General features: G+C 39.4%; 1 protein-coding gene across 2 annotated transcripts in view; it reads right to left on the reverse strand.

Annotated features, from left to right (window-relative positions):
• The window catches only part of GADL1 (glutamate decarboxylase like 1), a 188,894-nt gene extending 170,650 nt beyond the window's left edge, over window positions 1-18,244 (reverse strand). The window contains exon 1 of one of the 2 annotated variants that reach the window (XM_082664715.1): window positions 18,111-18,244. In XM_082664715.1, the coding sequence (XP_082520841.1) occupies window positions 18,111-18,147 (37 nt within the window). In that variant the 5' untranslated portion in view covers window positions 18,148-18,244. Of the gene's footprint in view, window positions 1-17,665; window positions 17,720-18,110 lie in introns of those variants that run through there. The other variant, XM_082664716.1, reaches the window with a different exon arrangement.
• Window positions 18,245-18,496: the final 252 nt, after the last annotated feature.

Genomic DNA, 18,496 nt, shown 5'->3' on the forward strand with positions numbered 1-18,496 from the left:
GCCACTATCATCCTGATACCAAAACCAGACAAAGATACTACTTAAAAAGAAAATTACAGACCAATATCACTAATGAATATACATGCAAAAATCCTCAACAAGATACTAGCAAACAGAATCCAACAACACATTAAAAGGATCATACACCATGATCAAGTGGGATTTATCCCAGGGATGCAAGAATTCAATATATGCGAATCAATCAATGTGATACACCATGTTAACAAATTGAAGAATAAAAACCATATGATCATCTCAATAGCTGCAGAAAAAGTTTTTTAAAAAATTCAACACCGATTTATGATAAAAACTCTGTAGAAAGTGGGCATAGAGGGAACCTACCTCAACATAATAAAGGCCATATATAACAAACCCACAGCAGACACCATTCTCAATGGTGAAAAACTGAAAGCATTTCCTCTAAGATCAGTAACAAGACAAGGATATCCACTCTCTCCACTATTATTCCACACTTTTGGAAGTACTAGCCACAGCAATCAGAGAAGAAAAAGAAATACAAATTGGAAAAGAAGAAGTCAAGCTGTCACTGTTTCCAGATGACATGCTACTATACAGATAGAGTCCTAAAAATGCTACAGAAAACTACTAGAGCTAATCAATGAATTTGGTAAAGTAGCAGGATACAAAATTAATACACAGAAATCTCTTGCATTCCTATACAGTAATGATGAAAAATCTTAAAGAGAAATTAAGGAAACACACCCATTTACCATTGCACCAAAAAGGTTAAAATACCTAGGAATAAACTTACCTAAGGAGACAAAAGACCTGTATGCAGAAAACTATGACACTGATGAAAGAATTTAAAAATGATACAAACAGATGGAGAGACATACCATGTTTTTGGATCAGAAGCATCAACATTGTGAAAATGACTATACTACCCAAAGCAATCTACAGATTCAATGCAATCCCTATCAAACTACAAGTGGCATTTTTCACAAAATTAGAACAAAAAATTTCACAATTTGTATGGAAACACAAAAGACCCCGAATAGACAAAGCAATCTTGAGAAAGAAAAATGGAGCTGGAGGAATCAGGCTCCCAGACTTCAGGCTATACTACAAACCTGCAGTAATCAAGACAGTATGGTACTGGCACAAAAACAGAAATATAGATCAATGGACCAGGATAGAAAGCCCAGAGATAAACCCATGCACCTATGGTCAACTAATCTATGACAAAGGAGGTAAGGATATACAATGGAGAAAAGACAGTCTCTTCAGTAAGTGACGCTGGGGAAACCGGACAGCTACATGTAAAAGAATGAAATTAGAACACTCCCTAACACCCTACACAAAAATAAACTCAAAATGGATTAAAGACCTAAATGTAAGGCCAGACACTATAAAACTCTTAGAGGAAAACATAGGCAGAACACTCTATGACATAAATCACAGCAAGATCCTTTTTGACCTACCTCCTAGACAAATAGAAACAAAAACAAAAATAAACAAATGGGACTTAATGAAACTTTAAAGCTTTTGCACAGCAAAGGTAACCATAAACAAGATGAAAAGAAAACCCTCAGAATGGGAGAAAATATTTGCAAATGAAGCAACTGACAAAGGATTAATCTACAAAATTTACAAGCAGCTCATGCAGCACAATATCAAAAAAAACAAACAACCCAATCCAAAAATGGGCAGAAGACCTAAATAGACATTTCTCCAAAGAAGATATACAGATTGCCAACAAACACATGAAAGAATGCTCAACATCATTAATCATCAGAGAAATGTAAATCAAAACTACAGTGAGATATCATCTCACACTGGTCAGAATGGCCATCATCAAAAAATCTACAAACAATAAATGCTGGAGAGGGTGTGGAGAAAAGAGAACCCTCTGGCACTGTTGGTGGGAATGTAAATTGATACAGCCACTATGGAGAACAGTATGGAGGTTCCTTAAAAAACTACAAATAGAACTACCATATGACCCAGCAATCCCACTGCTGGGCATATACCCTGAGAAAACCATAACTCAAAAGGAGTCATGTACCACAATGTCCACTGCACCTCTATTTACAATAGGCAGGATATGGAAGCAACCTAAGTGTCCATCGATAGATGAATGGATAAAGAAGATGTGGCACATATACAATGGAATATTCCTCAGCCATAAAAAGAAACGAAATTGAGTTATTTGTTGTGAGATGAATGGACCTAGAGTGTGTCACACAGAGTGAAGTAAGTCAGAAAGAGAAAAACAAATACTCTATGCTAACCCATATATGTGGAATCTAAAAAAAAAGGGGGGGGGAGGTCATGAAGAACCTAGGGGCAAGACGGGAATAAAGATGCAGACCTACTAGAGAATGGACTTGAGCATACGGGGAGGGGGAAGGGTAGACTGGTACAAAGTGAGAGAGTGGCATGGACATATATACACTACCAAACATAAAATAGATAGCTGTTGGGAAGCAGCCGCATAGCACAGGGAGATCAGCTTGTTGCTTTGTGACTACCTAGAGGGGTGCCATAGCGAGGGTGGGAGGGAGACGCAAGAGGGAGTGGATATGGGGATATATGTATATGTATAGCTGATTCGCTTTGTTATAAAGCAGAAACTGACACACCATTGTAAAGGAATTATACTCCAATAAAAATGTTAAAAAACATAAAATAAAGTGATAGACTTGGGACTCTTCCTTTTACTTGAACACTTACAGGCCACTGCAGGGTTATTAATGGCAGAAGTTCAGTATTGCTGTGTCTCAGGGAATAGGGAGGCCCAAGGATAGGGAGAGAGATGGGGAAGAGCAGTCAGTGGAGCAGTCAGAACTCACACATTTATCAATTAAATTCACCATTTTAGGGCTTCCCTGGTGGCACAGTGGTTGAGAGTCCGCCTGCCGATGCAGGGGACACGGGTTCGTGCCCTGGTCTGGGAGGATCCCACATGCCGCGGAGCAGCTGGGCCCGTGAGCCATGGCCGCTGAGCCTGCCCGTCGGGAGCCTGTGCTCCGCAACGGGAGAGGCCACAACAGTGAGAGGCCCGTGTACCGCCAAAATAAAAATTCACCATTTTATATGGGCATGGTTCCTGGCGCTGAAAAACAATTACAATAGTAACTTCAAGGCCCATTAATCACAGATCACCATAAAATATATAATAATAATAATAGAAAAGTTTTAAATATTGTGAGAGTTGCCAAAATGTATATAGAGACATGACATGAGAAAATACTGTTGGAAAAATGGCGCCAATATACTTGCTCAACACAGGGTTGCCACAAACCTTCAATCTGTAAAAAAACACAGTATCTGGGAAGTGCAATAAAGCAAAGTATAATAAAACAAGGTCATCTTGTATCTTTATTTTGTTCTCTAACTGATCTTATCTTCCCCATGAGTCTCCACTGATGGAAGGAGTTGACAAAATTTCCTCTATTTAACCCAATCTTGTTAAAATGTGGTCAGCTATGATAAATTAAACAGTCCCTTTAGGCAATGCTCAGTTTTACAATGCTCAATAAAAATGCTTGCTCTCTCAGATTTTCACTCCCCTGTCTCCATTTGCTCTTTCTGGTGGCTTCTAGGTACATAGGGAGGAAAGCGTTATGTTACTCAACTTCAGGATGGTGGAAGAGTGGTGGGGTCCTTGGATCCGTGTAGGCTCCCAGGCACCTTTGTCTCTAGCAATCTCACTTATCTACATCTTTACTTCTCTCCCACCTGGCAGTCATGGCTGAGGCATACTTGTGGTCTCTTCTCTCTCATCGTGGTCAGATACTGGGGGTGCTCCCTGCCTAAGACGGACTCACTTTGGCTGTTGGTAATGATACAGACCCCTCTGGGCTTATGACACATTCTTCATCAGCTCCCTAATAGAGGAGGTTTATCTTACTGTTTCTACCTTCATCCTCATCAGAGACCCTTGGGAGGATCAAGGGTACTCTATCCAGCTACCTTCCTCTGAGGAAAAGAGGGTCTTTCTGAGTTACCTCCACCTCCTGAAGAGCTAAGTCCAGCCTCTCTCTCTCTATCCACCTCAGTGAGCCATCACTTTTTGCTCTGAAGAGGTTGCAAGGTGGTTTCCTCCAAGAGAAGTTGGTAAAGATCTCTGTTGTTCAGTGTTTCCATTAAATTACCATGTAAATGATCTACTGCCCCTCACTGTCCCTTGGCTTTGATCTCAAGTAATATGAAATAGAGACAAGTCTTTCAGCACTAACCTATCTTGCTTCAATCTCTTTTTTTGTACCCATTATCTCTTCAAGTCTTAAGTGGAGATTTTTTCATTGAAGTTTTTTACATTAAAAATTCTCTTTTTTGACCCTAGCTTTATGGATAACCTTTAAAGGTGCACAAGGGGATCTCCTCTGTACTATGGACAAAACTCCATGATTTTTGCCTCCTAGGTTTATTAGATCATGTTCAAGGGGAAATAAAAGAATTTAGAGGGGACTTCCTTGGTGGTCCAGGGGTTAAGACTCTGTGCTTCCACTGCAGGGGGCACAATTTCCATCCCTGGTCGGGGAACTAAGATCCACATGCTGTGCAGCGTGGCCAAAAAAAATTAAAAGAATTTAGAAAGTCCTATCTGAAGGCAATAGTCTGTCTTGCAAAACTATTGTTTTGCTTTAAAACTCTTATTTTGGCCATAGTAATCTAAACAGTAATTGTCTTTCTCTTTGCATTCTACCCGCAAAGGTCACAATCTCTCTCAGGCAGACATCTACTTGCAGAGAAGAGCAGGTACTCAGAAACAGCAGAAGAAAAGCACAGTAATATATTTTTGAAATATCATACACATAGAAATGCCCTAAAATTGGATTCTGGTGAAGGCTGCACAACTCTGTACATTTACTAAAAACTGAATTGCACAAACAGGTGAATTATATGATATGTAAAGACCTAAAGACCTATGTAAATCATACCTCAATAAAGCTCTTAAAAAATCATGTGCAATGTAAGGAGGAGTGAAGCACAGTTGCCCAGCCTCCTGTAAGCTGTACTACAGACCTCTTAGTAGTGAAACCAAGCAGGACCCTGTGGTGCTCCTGGACATGGAAGCCTTTCTGTGTCCCCCGTTCCTTGTTTATAGGGTAGAGACTCCAGCCTCCTTGACCCTCCCTGAGTTCCAAAGGGCAGATTCGAATAGTTGTCATCCCCTTCGAAGGGGATGGAGAGATAAGAGAGGAACAGCCAAGAAACAACAGTGCAACCTTGGTGCAGGGTCCTGGTTCCACCTCAAGGGATACACAGAACAGTATCTTTGAGCTCTTTATGGAACAAAAAAACCCAACAAATGGAAGATGGTAGCATTCTTCATTCCAGAGAAGATCACCTGAGGCCAGATTAAAGGAACCAGAGAACCTCATCAAGAGACCACTTGAGGCCAGATTAAAGGAGTGCAGGCCCTGCACGCACCCTAATCTTATCAGCAACCCCATACCCTTGAACTACTGCTATAAAACTCCTCACCAAATCCTCCCAGGTTGGGACACACAGTTTTCAAGGGTAAAACTTTGCCCGCTGTGTCCCCCTTCACCTGGCAAAGCAATAAAGTTATTCTTTTCTACTTCACCCAAAACTCTGTCTCTGAGATTCAATTCAGCACCAGTGCACAGAGGCCAAGTTTTCAGCATCAGTAGGGCAGCTGATGGGAGTGGTGTAAATAAAGCAAATAAGGCAAGAACATGCAGGAACTGACCTTTTCATAAGGGTTAGAGACCAATCATACTCCCAGTGCAGTTCAGTGAGTAGAAAGCTATAATTTTCCCTTAAACTGGGACTTACCAACTATGTTTACATGTGTATCTCTTGAGCAATAAAATGTTATCCGTTTCTTCAAATTGTAAGCATGAACTGTAATTATTCATGCATATGTTTACATAAAAATATATTTTCATCTACAAATACTCTATACGGAAGCTTCTTATCTGGCAACACCGAAATCCAGAACTACACAAGAATACAAGATATGCAAAATAAATAAATAGAACAATGTCAACGTGACAGGTACTTATAAACTCTTCTCATAGACCTCTTCACACCTCATTCAGAGGCAATCTGCTTTCTATCATGGACAATTCCAACCTTTTGTAAGCTAAAAAAACCAAGATAAATAATTGCCAAACTTGTTAAAAACAATAAACTGGAGTAAGTGCAGCAAATGGTGATTAAAAATGCTACTAGGATTTATTAGGAGAAAGAAAATATAGCTGACACTCATGGGAAACTGTGATAAGGGAGACAGCAGCAGGATAAAAGAAGATGCTAGAATTCAAGAACAGCAATCTGACATCGTCCAACGAAGGGACAAAGAAACAGGTGGACACATCTCAGCTCCTGAGAATGTTATAATATTATTCAGTGCTCACAATGGCAATGTCAAAATACACAAAGAAGGTTAAATTGTTTAGGGAGGCAAGTGAGCTCTTAAATTATTTTATAAATTTTTCTATGCTTAAAAGTATTTTTGTTTGGTTGTCTTTAAATTTGGTATTCCTTTTTTGTTGTGGTAACAAAACACATTGCATAAAATTTACCATCTTAATCATTTTTAATTATACAGCTCACTATGTTAAGTATATTCACATTCTTGTGAAACAGATCTCCAGAATTTTTCATCTTGAAAAACTGAAACTCTAAGCCCATTAAATACTTCCCATTCCCTCTATTCCCCCAGCCATTGGTAACCACCATCCTACTTTCCTTTTCATATAAGTGGAATTATACAGTATTTATCTGTTCGTGCCCGGCTTCTTTCACTTAGCATAATGTCCTTAAGGTTCATACACGTTGGAGCATGTGACAGGATTTCTATCATTTTTAAGGCTAAATAATATTCTCTTGAATGTATATTGCATATTTTGTATATCCATTCATCCGTTGATGGATATTTGGGTTGCTTCCACCTGTTGGCTGTTGTGAATAGTGCTGCTATAAACATGGGCATCTCTTTAAGACCCTGTTTTCAATTATTTGGGATATTTATCCAGAAGTGGAATTACTGGTAGTTTCATTTTTCATTTTTTGAGAAACCTCCCTACTGTTTTTCACAGCAGTTACACCATTTTACAATCCAACCAACAGTGTACAAGAGTTTATAAAAAACTGCCCCATAATGCTCTCAAATTACTAATATTTGAAATAATTAGTAAATGAGAGCATCAACTTTCAACCAATTCATTATAATGCCTAATGAAGTTAACGCAAGAATGGAGGAGTTGAATAGGAGAAACTTAATAAAATGTTTTATTGTCTAATAATAAAAAGCCTTATAGATAAAATGATTTCATGGTTGTTTCTAGAATTTAAGGATCAGACCAATAAATGTAATTTAGCCAAAAGGACTGAGAAAGAGGAAGGGCTAGGGTGGTATAAACCAGAGTTCAAAAGAAGGCAATCTTCAAGAAAAATGTTAAACCATAAGCACAAAAGCAGCAAAATCCAGATTGTGGGGGATTCTATAGACCAAATGGCCCACGTTCTTCAACAGATAAATTATTTGAATAGAAAAGGACAGTACATCTATAAATTAAAAGATCTACCACAATTTTTTAAATGGGTAGGACTAAATTATTAGGTCTAGAAATGCATATTTGGTTGGTTAAACTATGAAAAATGCAAAAATCAGGGTAATTGTTCCTTACAGGGGAGGGAAAGGGCTATGTCTTAGTATGTGTGACCCCAGCACACTGGTAAAATTATACTTCTTCATTTGGGTGGTGGTTCCAAGTGTACAAAATGACAGCTAGGTGTTGTATATAATCAGTCCCTCATAATCCAAAAGGAAGTCTAATGAACACAGTGTGGAGAACAATCATCGTGGAGTTCCAGTCTCTCAGGGACCATCAGAAGCTCAAGGTGAAAAGAAAGTGGGAGGGGCCAGAAGGACTGAGATGGATCCATGAGTGTTAGAGCAAATTTAATGGGAGGGATTCTGTGTCTGAGACATTATTTCCTTTCAGGTATTTTTCCCTTTCCATATCCCTTCTACCACAATGCGGTGGAATAGGGGTACCATCTTCAAATGAAGAGGTCAGGACCTCTAGAGAAGGAGTGTAGCAGAGCTGGATAACAGGGAAGGGATGGGGCCCCCATACTCAGCAAGGGTATAAGAGTGTTTGGGAGGGAAAACCTCAAAAATGAGGTAGGGATTTCCTTCAAGACTGAAAGAGTTCTCCACATGGAAGAGAAAAGAGATGCTGCTGACAGAACCTGGAAAAAGAGGCCCAGGACCTACCTCTCAGTCAGAAACCTGAAGAAGCAATGAGAATTAGAAAGGAAACAATATCATGATGTCACCAGGGATGCTGTAGAAGTGGCATTGTGATTTCTGTGAAGTACATATTGATAAACATGAAAGGTTAAGAATACCAATTCTTCCAATCCATGAACACGGTGTATCTTTCCATCTGTTTCTGTCATCTTCAATTTCTTTCATCAATGACTTATAGTTTCCCAAGTACAGGTGTTTTGGCTCCTTAGGTAGGTGTATTCCTAGGTACTTTATCCATTTTGATGTGACTGTAAATGGGATTGTTTCCTTAATTTCTCTTTCTGATGGTTCATTATTAGTGTATAGAAATGTAACAGATTTCTACATATTAATTTTGTGTTCTGCATCTTTACTGAATTCACTGATGAGCGCTAGTAGTTTTCTAGTGGCATCTTTAGGATTTCTATGTATAGCGTCATGTCATCTACAAACAGTGATAGTTTTACCTCTTCCTTTTCGTTTTTGTTTTTTTTTTGCGGTACGCGGGCCTCTCACTGCTGTGGCCTCTCCCGTTGCGGAGCACAGGCTACGGACACGCAGGCTCAGCGGCCATGGCTCACGGGCCTAGCCGCTCCACAGCATGTGGAATCTTCCTGGACCGGGGCACGAACCTGTGTCCCCTGCATTGGCAGGCGGACTCTCAACCACTGCGCCACCAGGGAAGCCCTACCTCTTCCTTTTTAATCTGGATTCCTTTTTCTGCTTGCTGTGGCTAGGACTTCCAATACTAAGTGAAAATGACAGTACTACCCAAGGCAGTCTACAGATTCAATGCAATCCCTATCAAAATATCAGAGGCATTTTTCACAGAAATAGAACAAATAATTTTAAAATAGAAACACAAAAGACTCTGAATAGCCAAAACAATCTTGAGAACTGGAGGAACCACACTCCCTGACTTCAGACTATACCAAAAAGTTACAGTAATCAAAACAGTATGGTCCTGGCACAAAAACAGACACAGATCAATAGAACAGAATAGAGAGCTCAGAAATAAACCCATGCACCTATGGTCAACTAATCTATGACAAAGGAGGCAAGAATATCAAATGGGGAAAAGATAGTCTCTTCAATAAGTGGTGCTGAGAAAACTGGACAGCTACAGGTAAAAGAATGAAATTAGAACATTCTCTAACACCATATACAAAAATAAGCTCAAAATGAATTAAAGACTTAAATGTAAGACTGGAAACCATAAAACTTAAAAAAAATGGGAGGAACACTCTTTGACTTAAATCACAGGAATATTTTTTTGGATCTGTCTCCTAAAGCAAAGGAAATAAAAACAAAAATAAACAAATGGGACCTAATTAAACTTAACAGCTTTTGCACACCAAGGGAAACTATTGACAAAATGAAAAGACAATCTACTGAGTGGAAAAAAATGTTTGCAAATGATATGAATGATAAGAGGTTAATATGCAAAATATATAAATAACTCATACAACTCAACATCAAAAAACCAAACAACCCAATTAAAAAATGGGCAGAGCACCTGAATAGACATTTTTTTTCCAAAGAAGACATATAGATGACCAACAGGCACATGAGAAGATGCTCAACCTCGTTAATCATCAGAGAAATGCAAATTAAAACCAAAATGAGATATCACCTCACACCTGTCAAAATGGCTTTCATCAAAAAGAACACAAATAACAAATGTTGGTAAGGATGTGCAGAAAAGAGAACCCTAACATTTAGAGAAGAGCTAACACCCAACCTTGTCAAACTCTTCCAAAAAATTGCAGAGGAAGGAACACTTCCAAACTCATTCTATGAGGCCACCATCACCCAGATACCAAAACCAGACAAAGATACTACAAAAAAAGAAAATTACAGACCAATATCACTGATGAATATAGATGCAAAAATCCTCAACAAAATACTAGCAAACAGAATCCAACAACACATTAAAAAGATGATACACCATGATCAAGTGGGATTTACCCAAGGGATGCAAGGATTCTTCAATATAAGCAAATCAATCAATGTGATACACCGTATTAACAAATTGAAGAATAAAAACTATATGATCATCTCAATAGATGAAGAAAAAGCTTTTGGCAAAATCCAACACCCATTTATGATAAAAACTCTGCAGAAAGTGGGCATAGAGGGAATCTACCACATCATAATAAAGGCCATATATGACAAACCCAAATCAAATCTCATTCTCAAGGGTGAAAAACTGAAAGCATTTCCTCTAAGATCAGGAACAAGACAAGGATGTCCACTCTCGCCACTATTATTCAACATAGTTTTTAAAGTCCTAGCCACAGCAATCAGAGAAGAAAAAGAAATAAAAGGAATACAAACTGGAAAAGAAGAAGTAAAACTGTCACTGTTGCAGATGACATGATACTATACATAGAGAATCCTAAAAAATGCCACTAGAAAACTACTAGAGCTAAACAATGAACTTGGTAAAGCTGCAGGATACAAAATTAATGCACAGAAATCTCTTGCATTCCTATACACTAACGATGAAAAATTTGAAAGAGAGATTAAGGAAACAAGCCCACTCACCACTGCAACAAAAGAATAAAATACCTAGCAATAAACCTACCTAAGGAAGTAAAAGACCTGTACTCAGAAAACTATAAGACACTGATGAAAGAAATCAAAGATGACAAACGGATGGAGAGATATATCATGTTCTTGGATTGGAAGAATCAATATTGTGAAAATGACTATACTACCCAAGGCAATCTACAGCTTCAATGCCACCCCTATCAAATTACCAATGGCATTTTTACAGAACCAGAAAAAAAATCTTAAAATCTGTATGGAGACACAAAAGACCCTGAATAGCCAAAGCAATCTTGAGGGAAAAAAACAGAGCTGGAGGAATCAGGCTACCTTACTTCAGACTATACTACAAAGCTCCAGTAATCAAGACAATATGGTACTGGCACAAAAACAGAAATATAGATCAATGGAACAGAATAGAAAGCCCAGAAATAAACCCATGCACCTATGGTCAACTAATCTATGAAAAAAGGAGGAAAGGATATACAATGGAGAAAAGACAGTCTCTTCAGTAAGTGCTAGGAAAACTGGACAGCTACATGTAAAAGAATGGAATTAGAACACTTCCTAACACCATATACAGAAGTAAACTCAAAATGGATTAAAGATCTAAATGTAAGACCAAACACTATAAAACTCTTAGAGGAAAACATAGGAAGAACACTCTGACATAAATCACAACAAGATCTTTTTTAACCCACCTCCGAGAGTAATGGAAATAAAAACAAAAATAAATAAATGGGGCCTAATGAAACTTAAAAGCTTTTGCACAGCAAAGGAAACTATAAACAAGATGAAAAGACAACCCTCAGAATGGGAGAAAATATTTGCAAGCAAATCAATGGACAAAGGATTATTCTCTAAAATATATAAACAGCTCAATATTTAAAAAACAAATAACCCAATCAAAAAATGGGCAGAAGACCTATATAGACATTTCTCCAAAGAAGACATACAGATGGCCAAGAGGCACATGAAAAGCTGCTCAACATAACTAATTATTAGAGAAATGCAAATCAAAACTACAATGAGGTATCACCTCACACTTGTCAGAATAGCCATCATCAGAAAATCTACAAACAACAAATGCTGGAGAGGGTGTGGAGAAAAGGGAACCCTCTTGCACTGTTGGTGGGAATGTGAATTGAGACAGCCACAATGGAGAACAGTATGCAGGTTCCTTAAAAAACTAAAAATAGAATTACCATATGACCCAGCAATCCCACTACTGGGCATATACCCAGAGAAAACCATAATTCAAAAAGACACATGCAATCCAATGTTCACTGCAGCACTATTTACAATAACCAGGTCATGGAAGCAACCTAAATGCCCATTGACAGACAAATGGATAAAGAAGTTGTGGTACATATATGCAATGGAATATTACTCAGCCATAAAAAGGAACGAAACTGGGTCATTTGTAGAGACATGGATGGACCTAGAGACTGTCATACAGAGTAAAGTAAGTCAGAAAGAGAAAAACAAATGTCGTTTATTAACACATATATGTGGAATCTGGAAAAACAGTATAGATGAACCGGTTTGCAAGGCAGAAATAGAGACACAGATGTAGAGAACAAACATATGGGCACCAAGGCAAGAAAGCAGGGGGTGGTGGTGGTGGTGGTGGTGTGATGAATTGGGAGATTGGGATTGACATGTATACACTAATATGTATAAAATAACTAATAACAACCTGCTGTATTAAAAAAATGAAATTAAAAAAAAGAGAGAGAACCCTTTTACACTGTTGGTGGGAATGTAAATTGGTGGAGCCACTGTGGAAAACAGAATGGAGGTTTCTCTAAAAACTAAAAATAGAACTACCACATGACCCAGCAATTCCACTCCTGGGTATATATTAAAAAATAATGAAAACACTAATTTGGAAAGATACATGCACCCCAATGTTCACAGCAGCATTGTTTACAAGTGCCAATTATGGAAACAACCTAAGTGTCCATCAACAGATGGATAGATAAAGGAAATGTAATATATATATATGGATATATGTGCGTATATATATGGGTATATATACATGGGGGTAGAGGATTAAGAGATACAACCTACTATATATAAAATAAATAAGCTAAAACGATATACTGTACAACATGGGGAGTATAGCCAATGTTTTGTAATAACTATAAATGGAATATAACCTTTAAGAATTGTGTATCACTATTTTATACATCTGAAACTTATTTAGTATTGTACAGCAACTATATCTCAATTAAAAAATTTAAAAATATGTAAGGTTAAAAGTTACTCATTCACAACTTTATTCCCAAAGAATGGTGACTTTAAAAAAAAAAAAAAAGGGAAGAGACCACCCTGCTTTACAAAGTTCTTGTTCCTGGAACTAACTCTGCAAACAAAGAAAGTATACAACTGGTAGCCACCATGAAAGCACCTCAAGTACATACACAGAACAATTAGGGAACACTCACTAACTAGTTATTCATGAACTCTCCTAACATCTTTACACAACAAAGGAAGGAAAGCCTAGGGCAGAGGGGAGATGAAAAGTTAACTATGATTTGCCGCAAAGCAATGTATTCAAGAAGAAGACATGTTGGAAAATTAGTGTCTTTTGTCCTTGGCATTGAGTCATTGGCATTCTTTTTCCTACTTTGGGTTTCTTTTTCAATTGCTCATCTCTTTAAAATCAATTATGCTACTTTGTAACCCTGAGATGCTGAAACTTATTTAAATGTTCAAAACAGTTAGGCAGACAAATTTGGAAAATCAGTTGAGAAGACAACTTAAGTGTCCAGTGACAGGGGATTAGGTGATTCAGTGTAAGTGATCTATGATATTGTTTTATAGTACATAGTTCTTGTATTGTGTTTCTTCCTTAAAAAAGAAAGCAAGTTTATTACATAAGAATCAGAAACATAAACAAGCAAAAAAAAAAAAAAGAATATCCATCATCCCATCTACCCAGAGGCAACACCTATTAATCCTTTGTTATCTCTCCATCTAGATCCTCTTGCAACATATAATCATTTTCCAAAAGCAGAATGCCTTCACATAGCATTTGATAGCCTTCCACAATTTATTTAAGTCATCCAGAGAAGGATATTTATATGTTTTAACTAACACCCTATTGTTTGGCATGTAAATAGTTATAAATTTTCACTATTGTAAACAATTTGGAGAAGGAAAAAGTGAATATGAATTCAAAACTTAACGCAGAAAACAACAAGGACTAAAGTATTTCAGGAATCACACATTGTTACCTCCCATCACTTTCTTATTCATTCACGCATTTCTTTATTCAAGAAACATATGTTGAATATATGTACCTACGCTGTGCCAGGCACTTAGCTACGTGCTGGGGATCCAGTAAATAGAAAGATGTGGCCCATGCCCTATGGATTTTATGTAAGAAACAGAGATATAAACAAACAATTAGAAAACACTTTGGAAAGTGTTAAGATATGGACAAAACAGGGTTTACCAAATTACACTAGAAAAATCAGTGAGCAAGAATCAAAGTCTTGAAAGTCGATTGTGAGGGTAACTCCACGGTGCCATGGACCAAACTGCTTTCTGAAAATCACTCTCCCACAATTCACCTGGACTCCTAACACATCTTTCTGTTTTAATATATAAATTAACTTCTCCTCAGTCTTTCCCCAAAATGAAAGTCCCAGTTGCAGACACAGCAGCCAAAGCACATACACACGCACACACCGTGTGTGGCTGATCACACACCTGGCAGGCTTCCTGCATCAGTAGGTAGACTGTGCCCGGTAGTGTCATATAGTTGAATGGATGTCACGTTAGCCCTATCTTTCTGGGGAGCTGTGTGTTGCTAACACAATCCAATTACCTCATTAAACTCTACATCCAATTTTCTGGATATAATAAGTTTATGGGGAGCCTGCTACTTGCATAGTAGAGTATATTATTAGAGTAGCAGAGTATATTAATATACTCTGTATATTAGTGCTAATGTTCACAATAATTCTAAATAGTAGATTTTTTATCTCTATTTTACAGATGAAGAAACTGAGACTCACGCAGTTTTAATCATGTATCGAGAGATACACATCAGAGCAGGCTGAAGCCAGAGTATTCGCTGTGCATCCTTCTTCTTTTGTTCCCACAGTTCACCACAGAACACAGCTCTGCTCCACTGTAGGTCAGCCTGCTCCCAGCCTTCTTTTTTTATTTTATTTTATATTGGGGTATAGTTGATTGACAGTGTTGTGTTAGTTTCAGGTGTACAGCAAAGTGGTTCTGTTACACATATACATGTATCCATTCTTTTTCAAATTCTTTTCCCATTTAGGTTGTTGAATAACACTGAGCAGAGTTCAGGGCACTGCCTGCTAATGTGGACCCATCTGCTGCAGCCTGAGAAAGAAGGGACCCCTGGTCCACCTGCTCCAGAGAAGGGCTTTAGAGAGTGTCCCATGGAGCACTGCCTTCTCCCTCAGAAAGGCCAAGCTGCACTTCATTCCTAGCAACCAGAGGGTTCCTGCCCCAGGGGCAAAGCACAGGTTCCTACCCTGGGCAGAGGGGCAGAGGAGCTTCCACTTCCAGCCCTTTGAATACTGATGGCCTTTACTCCCATTTTCCCACCCAAAGGAAGTGGGAAGAATGCTGCTCTCACTTCAATGAGCTTAGAGACACCTTCCAGGGGCCTCTCCAGCATTCTACCTGTGGTCCCTGAATAGGATGGTGGAGGATGCTGTGGGCCACCTGTGGACATTCAGCATTGTGGTCCAGCAGGAGGCAGCACAGGCTCTGGGTTAGGTGTTAGGGGCATGTGAACACTCAAAGCTGACAGTCACCCTCTCAGAGCCTCGGTTTTATAAAAAAATAATAATAATAAAAGCAGATAGCAATAGTTCTCCTAGCTAGTGAGGGTTAGAGAAGCTGGTGCTTGTAGCTCAGCATAGCAGGTAAGTGAGTGTTCAATAAATGAGCACTTCTTATCCTAAACGAGGGATCAGCCACTGGGTGATAAATTTTACCTACAGTGGGTTTCATTTAAATTATGATCAAAAGGAGTAAATAAAAAGTGAAAAGTTTACAGACAGAAAGAAAACGAAGCGATATAGAGGAGGCCAAAAAAATTACGCAGAAATTTTGTTCCTGAATATCATGGTTTCAATTTTATTCCAACATCAGACTTACAACAGGCTATAAAAGTCAGATTTTCAACAGAAAAAGTTTCTGTCCCCTGCTATTAAAACTTAAAATTTTCTTCCATTTTAAAAGTGTTTCAACAAGAAACAAAGCTGCATAAAATAAAAACGATGACTTTGCAGGACAAAATTATATGGAAGGTTTGTGTTATGATTTCAAACCAAAAGGAAAAATATGATTTGAGTTCAAATAATTCTTTATTTCTAATGGTATTAAAATTTGAATCTGGTATAATTAATTGCCTAAATTTCTCTGGGATGTACTATGGGCAGATTATAAACTGGATCAAAACATGAGGAGTAGAATAAGAATTCTTTATCTGCAACAGGATTCCCTATGACATTCTTCCATAATGTATAGTCTGTAACAGATACTCAAACCAGAGAGCTTGTTTAACACAGGCGTGTCATTTAACATACTCATCACATGTCACTTTCACAATCTTGTCAAACATACTTGGAAATTTACTAAGTCTGACAGATATATATCCAGTCCTCTTTTAAGATGTCATAGCAAACATTTGGCACAATTGGGTGTTATTGGACATGTTATCGCCTTGTCACCTGCTCAAGGATAACCAGACTGACAGCAGCCTAAGCCTTTTGGTATCCTCCGAAATTCAGATTTAAGGTTAAACTTTGCACTTTGCTATTCACATATAGTAATTACTGAAGTCCTCACAAGTTACAGACATGCCTGGTTACAAGGACATATGCTTAATTTAGGAAGACTAGATACTTTTTTAAAGAAAGCTTTCTATCAGAGTTCTGAAGGGTTTGTGGCTTTAAAACAGGAATTAAGATTCCAAACAAAACAAAACAAACAAAAGCGTGCAGGGCTAAGGTAGTCAGATACAATTATCCTGACCATCCCTACCTCATATAAAGAAGCCTGCCATATTATCAGGAATTTAAAAAAAATTAGTCTTATGTATCAATCAGTTTTCAAATAACCATTTGTCTTAGATTACACTGTGTGCTGACCTTAGAAACACAAAAGTAATCATTTTACAAAAAGTTCCAGCAAAGTGCCAGTTTATTATGTTATTGTAAACAATAACCATGCAACTTAAAAAAATATATTTTCAAAAGAGGATCCAGGACAGTGATGCTGAGAACTCTGCTTGGGACTGTGAAAGGAAGGAATGAAATATTTTTTGCAGCACAGTGATTCTTGCCTTACCAATTACTGTGCAAAATTCCTGGTCCGCAGGGAACCCTGGCCTGTGCACCTGCCTCACAAGCCCCCAGAGTTTCAACTTAAAAAGCAACTTCATTAAGTCGTGTTCAGTACAATCCGAAAGGGTTATTGATGCAAAGACGAGTTTATTCCTGGAGGAGCGATCCTCCTAAAAGGTCAACAACTAAGTAGCTAATAGCAATAATGATGACCTTTCAGGGCAGGGCTTTTGAACCACAGGTAACCGGAGGCAGTTAAGGGGTCAAGTTTGAAATCTTTAGCAAACATGCAAATAGGTGAATAGGTGAATTTTGATGGGGAAAAAACGTTCAGAATATTTCATCACCCGTTCAAAGCAACCTGAGACGCTTCCCTCGCAGAATCGTACAACCATTATTTCCCAGTAGAACTAAATGACACCCGAGTTCTGAAGTCAGTTTGGGGAATTCTGCTGCACGATTCCTTCTTTAAACGAGTAACGTCCCGGGTCCCCCACCCCACAGGCTTCAATCCAAAGAACACGAGGGCATCACTCACTCTGTAACATGAGGTAGCCTCTTTTAACGCCTGTTTGTGGAGGCGGGGGTGGAGGGGTGTTGCTGGGTACATCCCAAAGTAGAAGCAAAATCATTCCTTAAACGGAAGGAACTCCCACCGTGCCTAGAGAAACCCGCGGCAGCGCACTGGTCAGTGAAATCAGCTCCGCATTTGATTTGACAAACCCGCACAACGTGGCACTGCGTTCCAAGAGCGGTTCTCTACGCTTTAGAAAAGTTAACTTGTTTCATTCTAAAAAGAACCCCAAAAAGAGCAGAAAAGGAGCAAAATTGCAGGAAGACGAGGACTTCCTACCCACACCAGCCGCCTAACGGGGAAATAAATAACCCTCCTTCTGGTCCCCCTGATCCACCGGCACCGGGAAGTTATACCCCGCGTGGGGCCGGTTAAGGACTAAGAGGCCGCGGCGCCTGCGAGTCGTTACCGTCCAGCGGGCGCTCGCGGTCCGGGTGGCAGCTCATCTCTGCTCCGGCTCCGGGCGGCCCGGGCGCGGCTCCCGCAGTCAGGCGGCGGCTGCAGTTGCCGAGGCAGCGCCCGCCGTGGGGACCCGCAGGTGCGCGCGGCAGCCGCTGGGCGCTCGCCACCGCGTGGGGACGGATAGGGACGCGCTCGCGCTGCCTGCGCTCCGCAGCCCGAGGCCCCGGCGCCAGCCTTCTGCGGCCCGCGCCTCTCTATTAATACTTGGCGAGCTGCTGGCGGCCTGCCACCCGCTTGACCCGGGGCCAGGGTCCCTCTGCCAGAGCTGCGAAGGGCTGGGGCACGGTGTGCGGGGGCGCGGGGCATTTGCCCAGGTGGGAACGGACAGGGCGC

This window comes from Grampus griseus (assembly GCF_964374135.1).
Source record: "Grampus griseus genome assembly, chromosome: 10".
Taxonomy (NCBI): domain Eukaryota; kingdom Metazoa; phylum Chordata; class Mammalia; order Artiodactyla; family Delphinidae; genus Grampus; species Grampus griseus.